Source organism: Cyprinodon variegatus, unplaced genomic scaffold (genome assembly GCF_000732505.1).
Source record: "Cyprinodon variegatus isolate N-32 unplaced genomic scaffold, C_variegatus-1.0 Scaffold41, whole genome shotgun sequence".
Classification (NCBI taxonomy): domain Eukaryota; kingdom Metazoa; phylum Chordata; class Actinopteri; order Cyprinodontiformes; family Cyprinodontidae; genus Cyprinodon; species Cyprinodon variegatus.
Genome location: NW_015150494.1, coordinates 577,855 through 594,160, shown reverse-complemented (window position 1 = coordinate 594,160; position 16,306 = coordinate 577,855). Strand labels below are relative to the sequence as shown.

At 40.2% G+C, this 16,306-nt stretch overlaps 1 protein-coding gene across 1 annotated transcript; it reads left to right on the top strand.

Moving 5' to 3' along the window:
- Positions 1-379: 379 nt before the first annotated feature.
- anapc5 (anaphase promoting complex subunit 5) lies at positions 380-16,065 on the top strand. The gene is made up of 17 exons (XM_015370013.1): positions 380-849; positions 934-1,013; positions 3,816-3,925; positions 4,015-4,249; positions 5,372-5,438; positions 5,544-5,645; positions 6,448-6,638; positions 6,720-6,801; positions 6,889-6,981; positions 9,690-9,871; positions 12,174-12,309; positions 12,419-12,493; positions 12,577-12,698; positions 12,797-12,904; positions 12,998-13,145; positions 14,884-15,025; positions 15,110-16,065. Exons 1-17 carry the CDS (start codon positions 652-654, stop codon positions 15,328-15,330), a joined length of 2,292 nt encoding a protein of 763 aa, XP_015225499.1. The 5' UTR covers positions 380-651; the 3' UTR covers positions 15,331-16,065.
- Positions 16,066-16,306: the final 241 nt, after the last annotated feature.

Sequence of the window (16,306 nt, the reverse complement as noted above, 5' to 3'; positions counted from 1 at the left end):
TTCAGCTTTTAAGATTTAGTTTTAAAAACCCCATTCTTTTCCAATTGCGTTTATTTACCACAGTCATCTTTTCACCATTTATACAAACATAAACAATATGTACAATTTTATCAATCCTCCATATCAGTTATTTTCCCCATAGAACATCTTGTTTTTAATATATACACATTTTAGAGGCAGAATAAGAGCAAAATACCAGGTGAAGATCCGAGCTGAAGCTTTAATAAATATAGCAACATCAGAAAATAACCTCGTAGGGACATTTCAATTGTTCTTGAACAGGGAAATCACCCCAAGAATGTATAATTATAAGTGTTTTGTATCCGAATTCGCCACTCCCAATATGGCGGGCTGCTTACGGCAACCATCATTTTCTTATGACGTCAATTTAAAGCGACAGATGGAGGGTGGTTTGAAAGTAAGACAGCTAACCGGTACAACTATTTGAAAGATATAGTGAATTTATTTCGAGGCTTTAGTAGCTTTGTTATTTTAAGTTAAAATATGTTCGCTGGAAGGTTTCCAGGATGAACGCAGATACATCTTTACTCTTTTTTTCTGCGCCTTTTCTAAAGCTAACGTGCCGCGCTCTGGAAGCTAGCTCACTCTTTTAGCATCTTTAGGTTATTGAGTCCGTTAAGCTGCTGGAGGATGGCGAGTGTGCATGAAAGTTTGTATTTTAACCCCATGATGACTAACGGCGTGGTCCACGCTAACGTGTTCGGCATCAAAGACTGGGTGAGCCCGTATAAAATCTCCGTGCTGGCGCTGCTGTATGAGATGTCCTCCTCTAAGATCACCCTGCCTGAGAGGAGGCGGCTGAATAAGCTCATCCTGCCCCTGCAGCAGGTCTGTTTTTAATAATCCAGACGTGTTTGGTTTCCCTGGGAGGTTACATCTGTTGTTCACCGTGTTTTTAATGTCATTTTTCAGGGTCCGGATCTGACCCTGGGTCAGTTCCTGAAGATAGTGGAGGAGTGTTGTCCTCGGACCGCATATGCAGTGAATCTAAGGTCTGCTGCCTCACCATGTTTCCATCCCACATCTATTATTGCATAAAAACCTATGCTATAAATTTATAACTATTTAAGTTTTAATTCAACTAATAGAGCATCTTTTTTTACATGCAGACCTATTCAATTCAGTTTATTTCTATAGCGCCAATTCACATCATGTCATCTCAAGACACTTTCCAGTTCACCAGATCATCCAGTCAGATTGATTAAAAGTTTTCTATCCAAGGAAAACCGGTTGATTGCATCGACTCATTGACTCAAAGGCAATCTCTTACATTAAGCATGCTTGTGGCGATGGTGGAGAGGAAAAACTCCCTTTTATCAGGAAGAAACCTCCAGCAGAACCAGGTTAAAGGCTGATTTATACTCAGCAACCAGGTTGTCTGCGTGTGTCGCAGTGAATGCAAATGTACCTCCGCCCCTGCCGTAGAATCTGCTGCACCTCTCCAAAATTGTAGGTGAAAGGAGGCCTCTGATTGGTCAAACCTACATCTGCTCTACACTATCAGTATTTCCTGTTTGGTACCTTCCCGGCTTGTTTTGTTTTATGACCGCCATTGCATAAAAGACTCGTGAAGTTGGACCAGCTTTAAGAGCAAGGTGTGTGAGAACGCTGGGACCCTTTTCCCACCTGGATCCCCGCTTCTTTTCGCCCTCATGTTTTTTGTTGTTCAAATTTAGTCACACAATGCCAAAAATGGACAAAAGTTCCTTTTTTATTATCAGTTACCTTAAAAAACTAAGTATATTAAAAAATGAATAGGGAATGCATTCATTTTATTTTTATTGACACCAATTTTATTTATCAACAAGATTTTGTTGTTTTTTTGTGAGCCAAATCACAACTAACCCATGTCACTTTCTATGATCCCAGGTTTATAACAGGTGTGAGGCCACAGAGTGCACACCTATTGTTGCTCACAGTGATCCTCGGTGCGACAAAAGACTGATAACTCTTTGTTGGAAATATAGATCTGAGTTATCTAAAATACTAGTAAAAAATAAACTTATGCAATAAAATATTAACAGGAGAAAATTTTACAAAATTTCATATCTGTTCATTAAATATAATGAGAGAAATCATGTTACAGACTCAAACTCAAGAAATGGAAATGTCATGAAATCTGTACAAAACAAAATGTCATTTTCTACACTATACAAAAGGATGATCAAAGTTGTCTAAGGATAAAAAACTCATTATAAAACTTAACTTAATAAACATTTGTAATTTAATCATTTTGGGCTCTGTGGGTTGCAAAAAATAATAGAATATAAAATCTTCCAAAATGTAAGCAGTTATTTCCAATGCCTGTTCTAAACTAGAACAACAATCCAAGCGTAAATTAGACTCAATCCCCAAACCTAAATGCGTAAATACAAACCATATTTTTTGGGTTCAAAATTCTTAATTTGTATGTAGTAAATTTTCTCAATAAAAATATCAATATTTACTTGTTAGAAAAACAAAACGTAAACCAAAAACATCCATACGATTCACATTTTAAAAACAGAAGTTTAACTGAGAGGAATCTTTGCACAGTATAAGCATTTCTTTAACAATTAGTTTAGCTGGGCTTGATTGAACACGGTAAACAGGAGATCATGTAGACGTTGTTTTCATTGTCCTGCTTGTGATCAGAGACGGATTTATACCAAGATGATCACACTGACTGCTGGCAGCGTTCAGCTACAATAACCTCAAGCTTTCAGTGAAAAAAAAGGCTTTAAGCTGATGGTAGCAAGTTTATCCAAGTGTCAGGATCCACCTCGGTACCCACTGAAGCTTAAAGCAATGTAACATCATGGGTGCTGGAAAGTTTTATACACTTTTTTTCACTACTACTTCAGTCACGCTGTGCTCTGTTTAGTTTCTCTACGCTTAATTGATACAGTCAAATAAAATTTGTATTTCTACATGTATAAACCACCTAATTCTTCTTCATTTAATAAATGCATCAACACTAATTGTGGTTTTCCAAAAGCTCTGGCTTTGCATGTCCAGCAGGGGGCAATGCAAGGTTAAACTCCTCACAGGGAGACATTAAGAACTGGAAAAGTTGGAACAGTTCTGGTCAGCTAAAGATAAGAGTTTGTTTTAAAAAATGAATTTCTGGCTCATTGAACGTTTCTCAGTCTGTAGGCCTTCCTCTGTGGACGCAGCATTTCAGATCTCATCAGGTTCATATCTCTGATGTAGGAATCTGATTTTTGCCAGGAATAAAACTTGATTTTCTCAGATAAAGTGTTTTTTAAGCTTTCCACTTAAATTTTCCTTTATTTTATGTTATTTTAACAGACAAAAACAAAAGTTCTGAGAATACACAATAGTTTGCATTTAGATTCCTTTTTTTTAATTTGCTATAAATCTTATTTTTTTGTGCCATTATTGATTGGTTTTAATTTAATTTGATTTTAATTTCTTCTGGTCCATACGTAGAACCCTGAGATAAACGGACAGCCTTTCAGGCATTTTTAAAGACCTTTCTACATCAGGGTTTTAATCTTAGAATTGAATCTGGTTCTTAAACTGAGTCTGACCTACATGGCAAAGCATCAACAGGGTTTTTTTGTTTTGTTTTTAAGAAATCTAACGAAAGGAATAACAGATCAAATCAGGGTGTCAATTAATCTGTAGGTAATGGTGAATAGTCCGGGTAGATTTAGGAGTTTTTTATTCAAGTAGATCCAGATATTGTGATGGATGATGAGCTTGCTGATGAATTGGATAGAATGTTTTAGGTTGTCTGTGCAGTCAGTTTATTCATTCACACAGAATGTTGTTGTTTCCAATCCCTACAGGTTGCATGAAATGGCAGACGGCGAACTGAAAGACATGGAGTACTTTTTCTCCACTCTGCCCACTCCATTCACCCCTTTTGATTCAGAGGCTTATAAAACCAGCGTTGTGGGTGAGTTAACCTTCTCATCTACTAAACCCTCTTGGTTTAACCAAATCGCTTTGTTTCTCAAGTCTGCCGGCCGCCTGTCTGCTCTGCAGGTCTTTTTATGAGACACATGCTGCTGGCCTACAACAAGCTGTCCTTCAGTCAGGTTTACAAGCTGTACAAGTCCCTGCAGCACTATTACCACAGCCACTATGCCAAGCCCAGGGACGGGCAGGTGGGGCTGCCCACGCTGGCGGCAGATGACTCGGAAATGGACCTGACCAGCGTTGAGGAGACTGTGGGGGACAGAGAGGAGCTGGACACCCCACTGCATGAGTCCGAACTCCGGTTAGCTTTGCTGTTTTATTTGGTTCTAGACTCAATTTGATATTTGAAACTTCAAATTTTATGAGCTGATTTAAAAAAAGAAATATTGATGAACCAAAACCCAGTTTCAGTTGGGCATTGTTTTTTGTGAAAGCTACGGAGCCCCTCAAGCAAGGGTGGGCAATTCCAGTTCCTGGGGGCCGGTATCCTTCAACTTTTAGATGTGCCTTTGGTTCAACACACCTGAATCAAGTAATTAGTTGATTGAGAGGACTTGTGAGAAACTGACTGCATATACTGAGGAGGTAACTCAGCTATTTGCTTTAGGTGTGTTTGATAAAGGAAGGATGATCTCGCAAAAGTTCATTTTTTGCGAGTTCCCGCAATTCTTTTGCAAGATCCGGCAATTCTTTTGGGAGATCCCGCAGTAGTTTTGCGAGATCCCACAATACTTTTGCGAGATCCCGCAATACTTTTGCGAGATCCTGCAATACTTTAGCGGGATCTCGCAAAAGTTTATTTTTTGCGAGTTCCCGCAATTCTTTTGCCAGATCCCGCAATACTTTTGCGAGATCCGGCAATTCTTTTGGGAGATCCCGCAGTAGTTTTGCCAGATCCCGCAATACTTTTGCGAGATCCCGCAATACTTTTGCGAGATCCCGCAATACTTTTGCAAGATCCCGCAATACTTTTGCGAGATCCCGCAATACTTTTGCAGGATCTCGCAATACTTTTGCGAAATCCCGCAATACTTTTGCGCGATCTCGCAATACTTTTGCGCGATCTCGCAATACTTTTGCGAGATCCAGCAATACTTTTGCGCGATCTCGCAATACTTTTGCCAGATCCAGCAATACTTTTGCGCGATCCAGCAATACTTTTGCGAGATCCCACAATACTCTTGCAGGATCTCGCAATACTTTTGAAGAGATCCAGCAATAGTTTTGCGCGATCCAGCAATACTTTTGCGAGATCCCGCAATACTTTTGCAGGATCTCGCAATACTTTTGAAGAGATCCAGCAATAGTTTTGCGAGATCTCGCAAAAGTTTTGCGGGATCTCGCAAAAGTTTATTTTTTCCCTCCATGTCCCTTTAGGGGCTCCGTAGAAAGCTGCTTAATTTCAGTCTTTTTTGGGTTTTAGATCTGATAAAGCTGCAAACCGAGGTCCTCTTTCTCAGAAACAGGCTGAATACTTCCTGGCTAAACAGGTGTGTCTGCACTGAGTCTGAATGAAATGTTTATAATCCATGTTTAGAGATGCGTTCCAGATACAATCAGACCTCCTCATTGACTCCAGGATCATTTCTTTGCAGGCGTATCTTCTGAAGAACGATGAGAACAAAGCCCTGAAGCCTGCTGTGCTGCAGGAGGAGCTCAACAACATGCTGAAGTTTAACCCCGACTTCGCTGAAGCGGTGAGGTCCAGAGCATGTGAACGGAGCAGATTCCCGCTCTCCTCTCAGGAGGATGCTTGCCGCTCAGAGTTGCACCAGGACGCTCCGCCTTAATTTTCCTGATGCTCCAGCAAAATCGCTCCACCCTGACATTTTCTATTTAATTATTAATTTATTTCACTAGCCTACATTAAAAAATTGCATCCGATTGCAAATGAGATAACAGCATATAATGCATGCATGCTATCCATTTTCAAAAACAGGCTCTTAACAGAACGATCACTTTATGGAAACTCACTCTCTATTGTTCAGTATAGTTAGTGTTTAAATTTGCATGTTTTCCAGAAAAGGCTTTGTTGAGCTACTGTATAAAGCCTCGAACTCAACGCTATTCCTGACATTTGAATTGAACAAGCTTCCTGGATGGGAAGAGAAATGTGTTCAAACTTGGAAACAAAGTCCAGTGGATTGTTTTTTAACTTTTTTGGAATTAAATTGGAAGGCAGCTTGACTTTTGAGGAGGAAATTGATGAGCAGCTAGATGCTAGCAGATAACCTGACTAATTATGAATTTGTTCTTCTTCCGCTTTCTCTTTGAAAACACAAATAGCTGTTTATGTTCCTTTAAAATTAAGCTAATTGAGGAGGTTTCTGGAAATCCGTCATTAAAAAGAAACCCAGTGTTTAAGCGGATATTAGCTTTAAATCTCCCCTTTAGTTCAGAGTGGAATTGGATGTTGATTCTTTATTCTCTATAAAACATAGTAGTGGTTTACTGTCATGATTCGGTTGATTGGAGATGATGGTTTCTTCTCATTAACAGCATTACCTGAACTACCTGAACAGCATGAGAGTCCAGGACATCTTCCTCTCTGCTCACAGCCTCCTGCATTACTTCGACCGCCTCATCCTGTCCAGCAGCGAGGCCAAGAGCAACGGAGACGAAGGATATGGTCGAAGTCTTCGCTACGCCGCTCTGAATCTGGCCAGCCTGCACTGTCGCTTCGGCCACTAGTGAGCACAGCAGTCAGGGTTCATATGGATCAACTGAAAACTTTCCTGATATGATTATTTTATGTGCGTTTATCCTCTCAGTCAACAAGCAGATCTGGCTCTACAGGAAGCTATCCGCATCGCCCAGGAGTCCAATGACCATGTGTGCTTGCAGCACTGCCTGGTAAAGCAAACAGATCTATGTGACGTTATGACTGCACTGTAACCCTGCCATGGAGCTTTCATAACTTAATAAATTTTTCTCCGGTAGAGCTGGCTTTACACGCTGGAACAAATGAAAGGCTCTGAAAGCACAGTGCTAACTCAGGATTCAGTGAAAATGGCCGCTCATTTCTGCCTGCCGGTGAGTGAAACGTGACCTTTTACATGAGAATGTGCTCATTGGTGTTGCATTGGCTATTTTATAGGCTAGAGATGAATTTTCAGGACTTAGAACATCCGGTCGGCTCAGTAAAAACTGACTTACCTGGTTGATTAAAATCACAACTTTTTAAACACTGTTTATAGAAGATTTTTTCATATATTTGTTTCTTATTTTACCTCGAATATTCTCCACCAACTTAAAAAAAATTCAACCAAGATTGTTATTAATTTGAACATTATACTTATAATTGGTGTAAATTTGGGGATTAAAGGAATAGTACACTCAAAACATGATTAGCCTTCATTTTCTACTCACCCCCATGCTGAACAACACTCTGGAGTACTTTTTTGATATCTCAAATGCATCTGGAGATCTGGGAGGCTTCTTGCTGTCTGCTGACATTCAAATAATGGAGGTCTATGGCGCCCGAGACAGAAAGGTCCATAAAAGTCCACAAAAAACGTGTCAATATTCCTCCATACTGTTCGTCCAATGTATTCCAAGTGTCCTGAGTGGGTAGCATCCAGAATTTACTCGAAACGAAGTCATTTAGAATGTTTTTAGAGCATAAACAGTAGTGTATAGGATTTCCTGAAAGCGCGTTCACGAGTCTACGGAAGCCGGCAGACCAAACCAGCGCATTCAGCTCGGCAAAGAACTCATGCTCTTCCTCAACACTGAAGTCCTCAGACATTTTTCTTTCGTTGTTTCTTTCTTTGCACAGGTAAACAGCAAACTTCTTCTACGCTTGCATTATCGGCAGAGCAGACGCTGAATGCGCACTTTCATCTGGTTTGGTCTGCCGCGGTTTCCGTAGCGTTGTGAACTCGCCGTCGCGCGCTTTCAGGAAATCCTATACACTACTGTTTATGCTCTAAAAACATTCTAAATGACTTCGTTTCGAGTAAATTCTGGGCGCTACCCACTCAGGACACTTGGAATACATTGGACGAGCAGTATGGAGGAATATTGACACGTTTTTTGTGGACTTTTATGGACCTTTCTGCCTCGGGCACCATAGACCTCCATTATTTGAATGTCAGCAGACAGCAAGAAGCCTCCCAGATCTCCAGATGCATTTGAGATATCAAAAAAGTACTCCAGAGTGTTGTTCAGCATGGGGGTGAGTAGAAAATGAAGGCTAATCATGTTTTGGGTGTACTATTCCTTTAAGCTAATTAGCAATTTTAAGCATCCAAGGAATAAACACAGTTTTAACTTGTTATATGCTTATTATTATTATATATATATATATATAAAATGTATTTAAAGGGGAACGCCGTTTTTTTTACATTGGGCCCTTAATTTTACATTATTACATCGTATTCTACTCACCCATATCAGTTTTGTGTCATTTGGAGCCGTTCTGAAGATATTCCGTTAAGTTATATCCAGGTAACGTCTTCCTATGAGCAATCGACTTGAAGGAACAAACTAAACTGTAAATAATTTATTCTTTATGGTACGCCAGTATTCATAAGATGTAGGCCAATCACTGTCCCCCAGACATCCACGGTTATATTTCTTATATTTAAACTCGGTCAAAAACTGTGTTCCTTCCTGCATATGTGTTGATTTTTTTTTTTTTATAAAATGTTTTTTGTTGTTTGTACAGTACGTACAAAGAAAAACAAAAAGCATATGAATTACAGCAAGCAGGAAGCCCAAAAATATGCATTACAAATAGCATTTTTGTAACCTATGCTTTTGATGTTAGCGTTTGTAAACTTAAATGATAACTTTGATGACAAAAATGTATCAATTTTGTATTCTAACCTTTTTACAAATATAAATTAATTTGCCTCCAATTGGCTCTTACAGATAGATTAATCCATAACCGTTAGAATGGATAGCTGCAGCTCTGAGTTCCTTAACAGACCAACAGATATTAGACAATTTCTTGATTTTAACTTTATTGAAACAGCTTTGTGGCTAAATTGATCAAACTTTAAGTAAAACTTTCTTGAAACTAGATAATTTGTCCTTCATTTAAGCTGGGCTGTAAATTTATCTGCTAATGGAATCACTATTTTGTCCCCCAAAATAAATAAAGCAAATCATTTTGCTTACCTCCTCAAATTAAGAGCAAATACATTAATTCTTACATTTGGTTCACTTTTCCTCACACTTGTGGGCAACTGCAGAAAAATGTGTCGTGTTTGAACCTGCATGTTCGTTACCTATAGAGTCAGAAGCCGTTGCTGATGATCCTGACTTTGCTGCCAGTTTTAACGTCGCCACAGGCGGTTCAGACGAGTTAAAGTGTTTTTGCAGCTTCCCAGCAGGAAGTCTGCTACCTGTCCATGCACGTGTTTGCTCGAGTTTGGATAGGGTAAAGATTAGTTTACTGTTAGTGTCGGCATGGTTCCGCCCCCTCAGCGGCTGCTGTTGGAGGTGATATAAGTTTGTTTGCTTCACACTTATATCTCTTAAGCAGAAATTCCCAGAATCCACATCCCTGATTAATTATATAAATAGTGATGATGCTGCTCTGATGCTTTTGATGATGATGTTGTCGTTTTTTTGTTTTAGTAGACATAAACATTATCATTTCTTTCTGTTCTAAGTTTATATGTCTCTCTGATGATGAACCAAAGCAATATAAATATTTGAAATGCAAAGGTGCAGCTTCCCCATTACAGTTTGTTCTGTAAACAAAGAATGTTTGTCTCTCCTCTCTTCTGTAGTACTTGGGATCTCTGGACATTCAGTCGCTGGTCCAGCAGGGGGCGATGCAGGGCAAGGCTGCACACAAGCTGATGGACGCTCTGAAGGACACGGAGATCCTGCACTGGAAGCACAGCCTGTCGGAGCTGATCGAGATCAGCCTGGCTCAGACCACCTCCATATGGAGGATGTACGGAAAGAGGTCAGGCTCTTCCCTCTGCCAGCCTCACACACAGCCGCCGCTTTCTGGGTCCAATATTTACACGCACCCACCGGGAGGATTTCAAGTGCGGCTCAGAAAGTTGTAGCTTGACCCACATTACTGTGGGATTTTCAGGATGTTCGTGACTAGGGCTGGGAATTTTTGCCAAAGTCCTGAATCGATTTTGATTAATACAGTTCAAAATCGATTAATTTCCATTCGATCGGTTTTTACAATAACAAAAGTGGTTCAACTGTGTTTTAAAACACTCATGTATTTGATTTTTTTTCCTGTCACATTAAACACAAAGTGCAAACTTGGAAGTCAGACAGTTTAAACCTGAGATATGAACAGAACTGTCTCATAAGTGCGAACTTTTTATGTGAGAAGTGAAAAAGTGAAGCCTCACTCGAGCAAGCAGACGTGACACTGCAGACATGCATTAGTGCATTATCTTCACTGCACAAACCATATGTCTGTAACAACTACAGGGTGTTTTCTGCTCAGCCTCCATTTGATAATGTCTTCAGTCAACCTGTTGGCTATATTTGCAGCTGTCTGGCTTGAAGTAATCTTCAGTGCATCTTTTCTGCTCATTTGAATGTGAACGTCACGCATCTTAAAACTAATCGATCTCATTCCCTAGACATCGATTTTCCAAAAATGTAAAGGAATCGATTCAAAATCACAGCCCTATTCGTGACTCACCTTGAACTAAAACGTTTCCATCGTCCATCTAACCCTATCTGTCCGCAGAGAAACTTGGAATGAGGAGAAACAAAAATTCAGGACAGTTATTCAAACTTAACACCGGGGGTCCTTAAAGTCCTAAATGTAAAAAACAACAAACAAAAACAAAAAAAACAAGATGATAGCCCTGAAAGTGGTTATAAATAGCTTTTAAAAGACACTCATTCTTGCAGGTTTTTGAATGTTTTTCCAGATTTGAAATGGGGCTGAAAAAATTAATCAGATTGATCGATTATTGAAATAATAATCAACTAATTTATTGATCCATTAATCGTTAACTGGAGTAAAGAAACTCTAAAACGTGCCTTAAGCTGACAGAGCCATCCACTTAGAGCCGTTGTAGCTAGCAGATCTGCTCTGGTCCTGCTTCATGGCAGCAACCTTACGCTACATTATTGGCTCAACGTTGCCACATGATGTAAAACATAGTGGTTGCCCAGACAACGATAATAACATCAGGCAGCGTCCGTGTGCGGAGTCGGGAGCCTCTGTAGCGTTAGCGTGTCTAATGACCGATAAAGTTTTACCTGATCAATAACAAAATTGAGAAAAATCTGTTTATGGTGAACAAACTGTTAGACCTTGCTATAAAGGGGGAGACCCGGGTAGCCATGTGGCTAGCTGTGCTCAGTAGCTAACAGGTTAGCCTCTTTTAGCTTGGTCAGTTAGCCATATTAAATACGGTACACTGCTTTTGATTTTGTATCAAAAACAACCGTTTATTTCCTACAAGTAGAATAACTGTTTTATTTGTCTAAAGTCTCTAAGAAAGTCATTTTTAAGATGTTCCATTTGTCCTCCCTGTCCTCAGATCATAATAAAAAGAACTTTTGTTTTTGTCACCTTGTTAAATGGCAGAGTTCAGTCTTAGAACGTAGTACTTTCCTTCAAGACTGACAATTATTGTTTTCTATTTTAGGCTACTTTAGATCACCAATAAAATGTGAAATAATAACAAATACAGGAAATGATATGTTAAAACTCTGCCCCCAGATTTAAAGAGGCTGTGATCGGAAAGACGCTGTTTCAAAAGAATGAAATCCATAAACCTCACTCTGGAAAAACAGGGGGGAAAAAAACTAATGCCAGTTGATTTATGTTTGGGAGGGGGTACTAAAGAAGAATAACAACAAAAGCAAGCTTAATTTTTTTTTCTTTTCTGCATTGCATCTTTTTAAAATTTCAATTTACAAAGTCTATTTCTAGCTTAACAATAGTGGAACAAAATTCACTCCATAGAAAAACAGGAAGAGCTTCAAGCCAAGGCTTCATTAAAGCTTCATGTCGCCATAATTTGATGTTTCCATGTACTACTGATATGAATGTTATCATTGATTCTGATTCTATGCGATTTAGTTCTTTATTATGTTTACATGATATTAAAAGTATCATAATCAATGGTAGCGGTAAGTGGAGGCCAACACACCTCAGCTTTAAATGTAAAGAGAATTTGGCCTTGAAACTCATCGTATTGCTGTTAACCGAGGTGTGGAAACCATGACACGAACAAGCGTTAAAAACCGTTTTTAATCTTGGTGCGCTCTCCTTCCAGCACCATGGCTCTGCAGCAGGCCCAGCTTCTCCTCAACATGAGCAGCCTGGAGCCGGTCAACTTCGGGGTCCATCAGAATAACACGGAGGCGTTTGCTGTAGCTCTGTGCCATCTGGCCGAGCTGCATGCTGAGCAGGTAATAAGCTGCTTCCTCTCCTACTTCTCTCTGGGAAGCTGTGTTAATAAACAGGTTGGTGCTCCAGCTTCTGGCGGGGATTCATCTCCTGTCCTTGTTTCTGTTCCAGGGGCTTTACAAAGCTGCTGCAGAGGTTTTCCAGCATCTGAGGGAACAGTTTCCTCCTCACACACAGCATTCAAAGGTATTTTCTTATTGCACTAACATGTTTAAGTTAAAATATTTTATAAATATATTAATTTGTCTTCATCTTGATTGTTTCTCCAGCTGTGGATGCTCTGCGAACTGAAAATTGAGTTTGAGAGACACATGAACAACAGGAAGTACCATTTAGCCGAGCCGCTGGTGAAGGCAATGTCTGCTCTAAACCAGACGGAGGGGCTGTACCGGTGAGGCGGAGGCACACTTCTTCCCTTCTGCTCCTCATAGCTGATGTTTCACACAAGTTTTATAATGTAGCCGTAGTTAAAAACGTGTTTGATGACAGGAAAGCACAAGTCCTGAAAGCCCTGAACCGCAGCACAGAGGCATACAGCATCCTGCAGCAGCTGCAGGTTCAGTGTGAGAAAACCAAATCCACAGAGATCATCATCAGGTTTGGTTCTTGTCTTGTTTCTGCTTCCCGATCCATCTGCTGAGCACCAAACGCAGCCCTTCCTGTGGTTTTAACCGATCCGCTTCCATCCAGGGTGATGCTGTCCACCGCCGAGCTTCACTGGGAGTCATCCAGCTTCTCCACGGCTCTTCCTCTCCTCCTGCAGGCTTTGGCTCTGGCCAGGAAGCACCACCTGCAGTCGCTGGCCTCTGAAACCGTCCTTCATCTGGCCTTCACTCAGGTTAGCCTCAACAGGAGGACCTTAGAGCCTGCCTCCATCAGCAGCTTCCCGCACAACCTGAGAGCAGTTAATGCGAAACAAAAGCCTTCGCATATCAACTTTAATTAAACTGTACTGGATTTTAAACTGAGGTGTTCATATTTCCAGAACTTGCTGGTTTCATTCCAGCTTTTTTTTTTAAATCATTTTGAGGCAGAATCTGCTGCGAAAAAATCAAGGATGTGGATATTTGCATCAGATTAGCACATAGATATGAATATGGAGACGCCTCATTCCTCTGCTGCTAGAACTGATTAAACCAGATCTGCTGGAATTACCTTCCACAGTAAAAATGGGGGGAAAAAATTATTCATTTCTCTGTGATAACATCATTTGTTAAATTTGGGATAAATTACGGAAATTCCCATTAATCATAAAGCGAATCCTGCAGGGAAAGCAGCTGATAAGAGACAAAATATTTAAGTCTTTAAGTTTCCTAAAGACAAAACTTAAAGGAAAAAATGGGAATCAGCAGTGAGAAAATGAAGGTTATTCAGTTTAAACTAAACATTTGTGTCACATGTGAACTTTTACCGTATCTGCTATAGATGTACAGATCTGAGATGGAATATTATGGACACATATTAGATTAGAGTGAATAAAGGGAGAATATAATAAAATATAAAATCCTTTTATTATAACTTATATTACAAGAAAAAATGCAGTGAAAAAACTTATTGGAAATATTGTGGAAATGAGGTCATTTTATGAGGAAAAAACATGAGCATAAAATCTAAACATCGCATGTATGTGGGCCTAATTATAGATTGTTTTATTTTAATGACAAAATAAGCCATAAAATCTAAAGAATATTACAAGAAAAATACATTTTAATATCACAACTATGAATTATGACAGTAAAATCCCTTTAATACTGAATAAGTCTAACAGCAGATCTGCCGCATCCAACATGGCCGACACCAAGTTATCGCAGCATAACGTCAAGAGACCCAATGAGACGTGTCTCTGTAGAAAACCGTAGAAAATAACTGGACGATCTGACGGCATTTTAACATACGACAACAACCTTCCTCCCCCTGAACCAACTGAGCAGCTCCTTTAGTGAAAGACTTTTACAGCCTGTTTATAAAAAGGAGCGATAAAGCAGCTCATTCATCCTTCGGCACATTCTTCTTCTCCTTTGACTATTTTAGCTGATGTAAGATTAGATTTGTCTGCTATGAGCTCAATAAAGTCAATTAAGCAACAGTGGAAAGAAAAACTGCATTCAGCCAGGTTTCCCTCGAAAAAGAAATTTTATCTCAAGGGTCTTCCTGGTAAAATAAAGGTTAAAGAACCTAAATTGTGTTTTGATTTTGGATGGTTTGCTAATGGTTAGTTAATCATTATCATCCATATAAATCCTAACTAATTAAAAATGAACCAGTTGATGTTTTTTAAGGCAATTCTTGAAGCCAATGTTGATTTTTCTTCTTCCTCCATTTATATGATTAAATGACAATTGAAACATTTATTATTAAATCAAACGACTGATTAACAATAGAAAACCGATGGAGCGGCTAAAGCAACAGCTGCTGGACCAATGGAGGAAAAAAAAACGCTAGAAATGATCAACTTTAACTCTAATCATCATAGTTTATTTACAGTCTTCTTAAACCGAACATCCAGCAGTAAGATTAACCGACAAACTTCTTGTTCTTTTCTGAACTCCAAATATTCTGTTTTTATTCTCCTCCAGCTTATGCTGGGCATCCCTGAGCAGGCTCTGGCTGTTCTCCATGAAGCCATGGAGCCCATCCTGGCCCACGGGGCCGTCATGGACCGAGGCCGCGCCATGCTGCTGGCGGCTCGCTGTCACATGGCCGTCGCCCGGCTGAAGGGTAACATTTAGCCTCTAAACATGCTCTGATCCAGCCGTCTGGACGCTCCCACGTCTCACTCTCTTCTTCATCCCGTCATGGCAGATCTGCATTCAGCGGCGCTGGCGGCTGACTGTCTCAGCGAGGCGGAGTCGTATTTCTCCAAGCTGAGCTGTAAGGAGCGTCTCCGGGACGTCCACTACCTCCAGGCGCAGCTCTACCGCACGCTGGGACAGACGCCGCAGAGCAACAGGAGCGCCATGATGTTCAGGCTGCTGGACCAGGAGCTGCAGTCTCCAGCGCCGCTCGTCTTCATGCAGCTGTGACCGACGTTCCCACGGCGTCATCAGACTGGCTGCTCCTGTTCACAACACCTTAAATCCTCAGAACAGGAGCCTACTGAACAGAATGCATCATTTCCACCAACCAGGGGTCATAAATAAAGAGACGTTAGAGTCAGAACGTTCCATCCTGATTTGTGGTTCAGTATCAGTTTGGGTTGAACATGGCGGCATCATTAAGCTCTAAGCAGGAGGACAAAGTGTTGAAGGATCATCAGGCAGAGTCAGATTCAGGCCAGGGTTATGATGAACGATGCTAGTGTCACATCAGTGGTTTTCAGGAGCCTGGACCTTTTGTCTCTGTTATACTGATGAATAGAGGCTAAAGAGGGAAGCCATGATGTAATGATGCAGCTCATTTATAAGGCGACATTTTAACCCCGTCAGCCTTCGGATCTCCTCGGCTCAAAGCCTCGTTTGCTTTGAAAAACCCAGAGAGATCTGAGGCAGAGCTTCCTTTCACAGTGGAAATATCACAGAAAGATTCTTCCTGCTAACGTCTCCATGATTTCTAATAAAACCAAAAACTGTACATTTATTTCACAACATTTCCCATCAGTGAAAATGCTAAAAAATCTATCCATAACATGAGATAAACAAGACAAGATTAAAACTGGTTTTGGGCTCAAATTTCCTCTAAATGTAGAGCCAAGTTGGTAGCCTCATGAGACCATCCTGATCTCACGATCTTTCAAGGTTTCACTCGCTAATCAGTCTGGAGACTCTCCGTTTGGAGCAAATTTGGAGNAACACTAAAGACAAGGAGCATTTCTTTATTGTCTCATTAATGCCAAGAACCATCAAAAACAAGCAAGAATGAGGATTCTAGGTCTCATGTTAATGAAAATATTCCATATAAACTAAATCAACTTTAAGAGAGTCTAACAGTCCTTACTCTCTAAGAGTTGGACGAAATGGTAAACAATGATATCGTTCACACAAGGTAAAGATGAAGACTGAT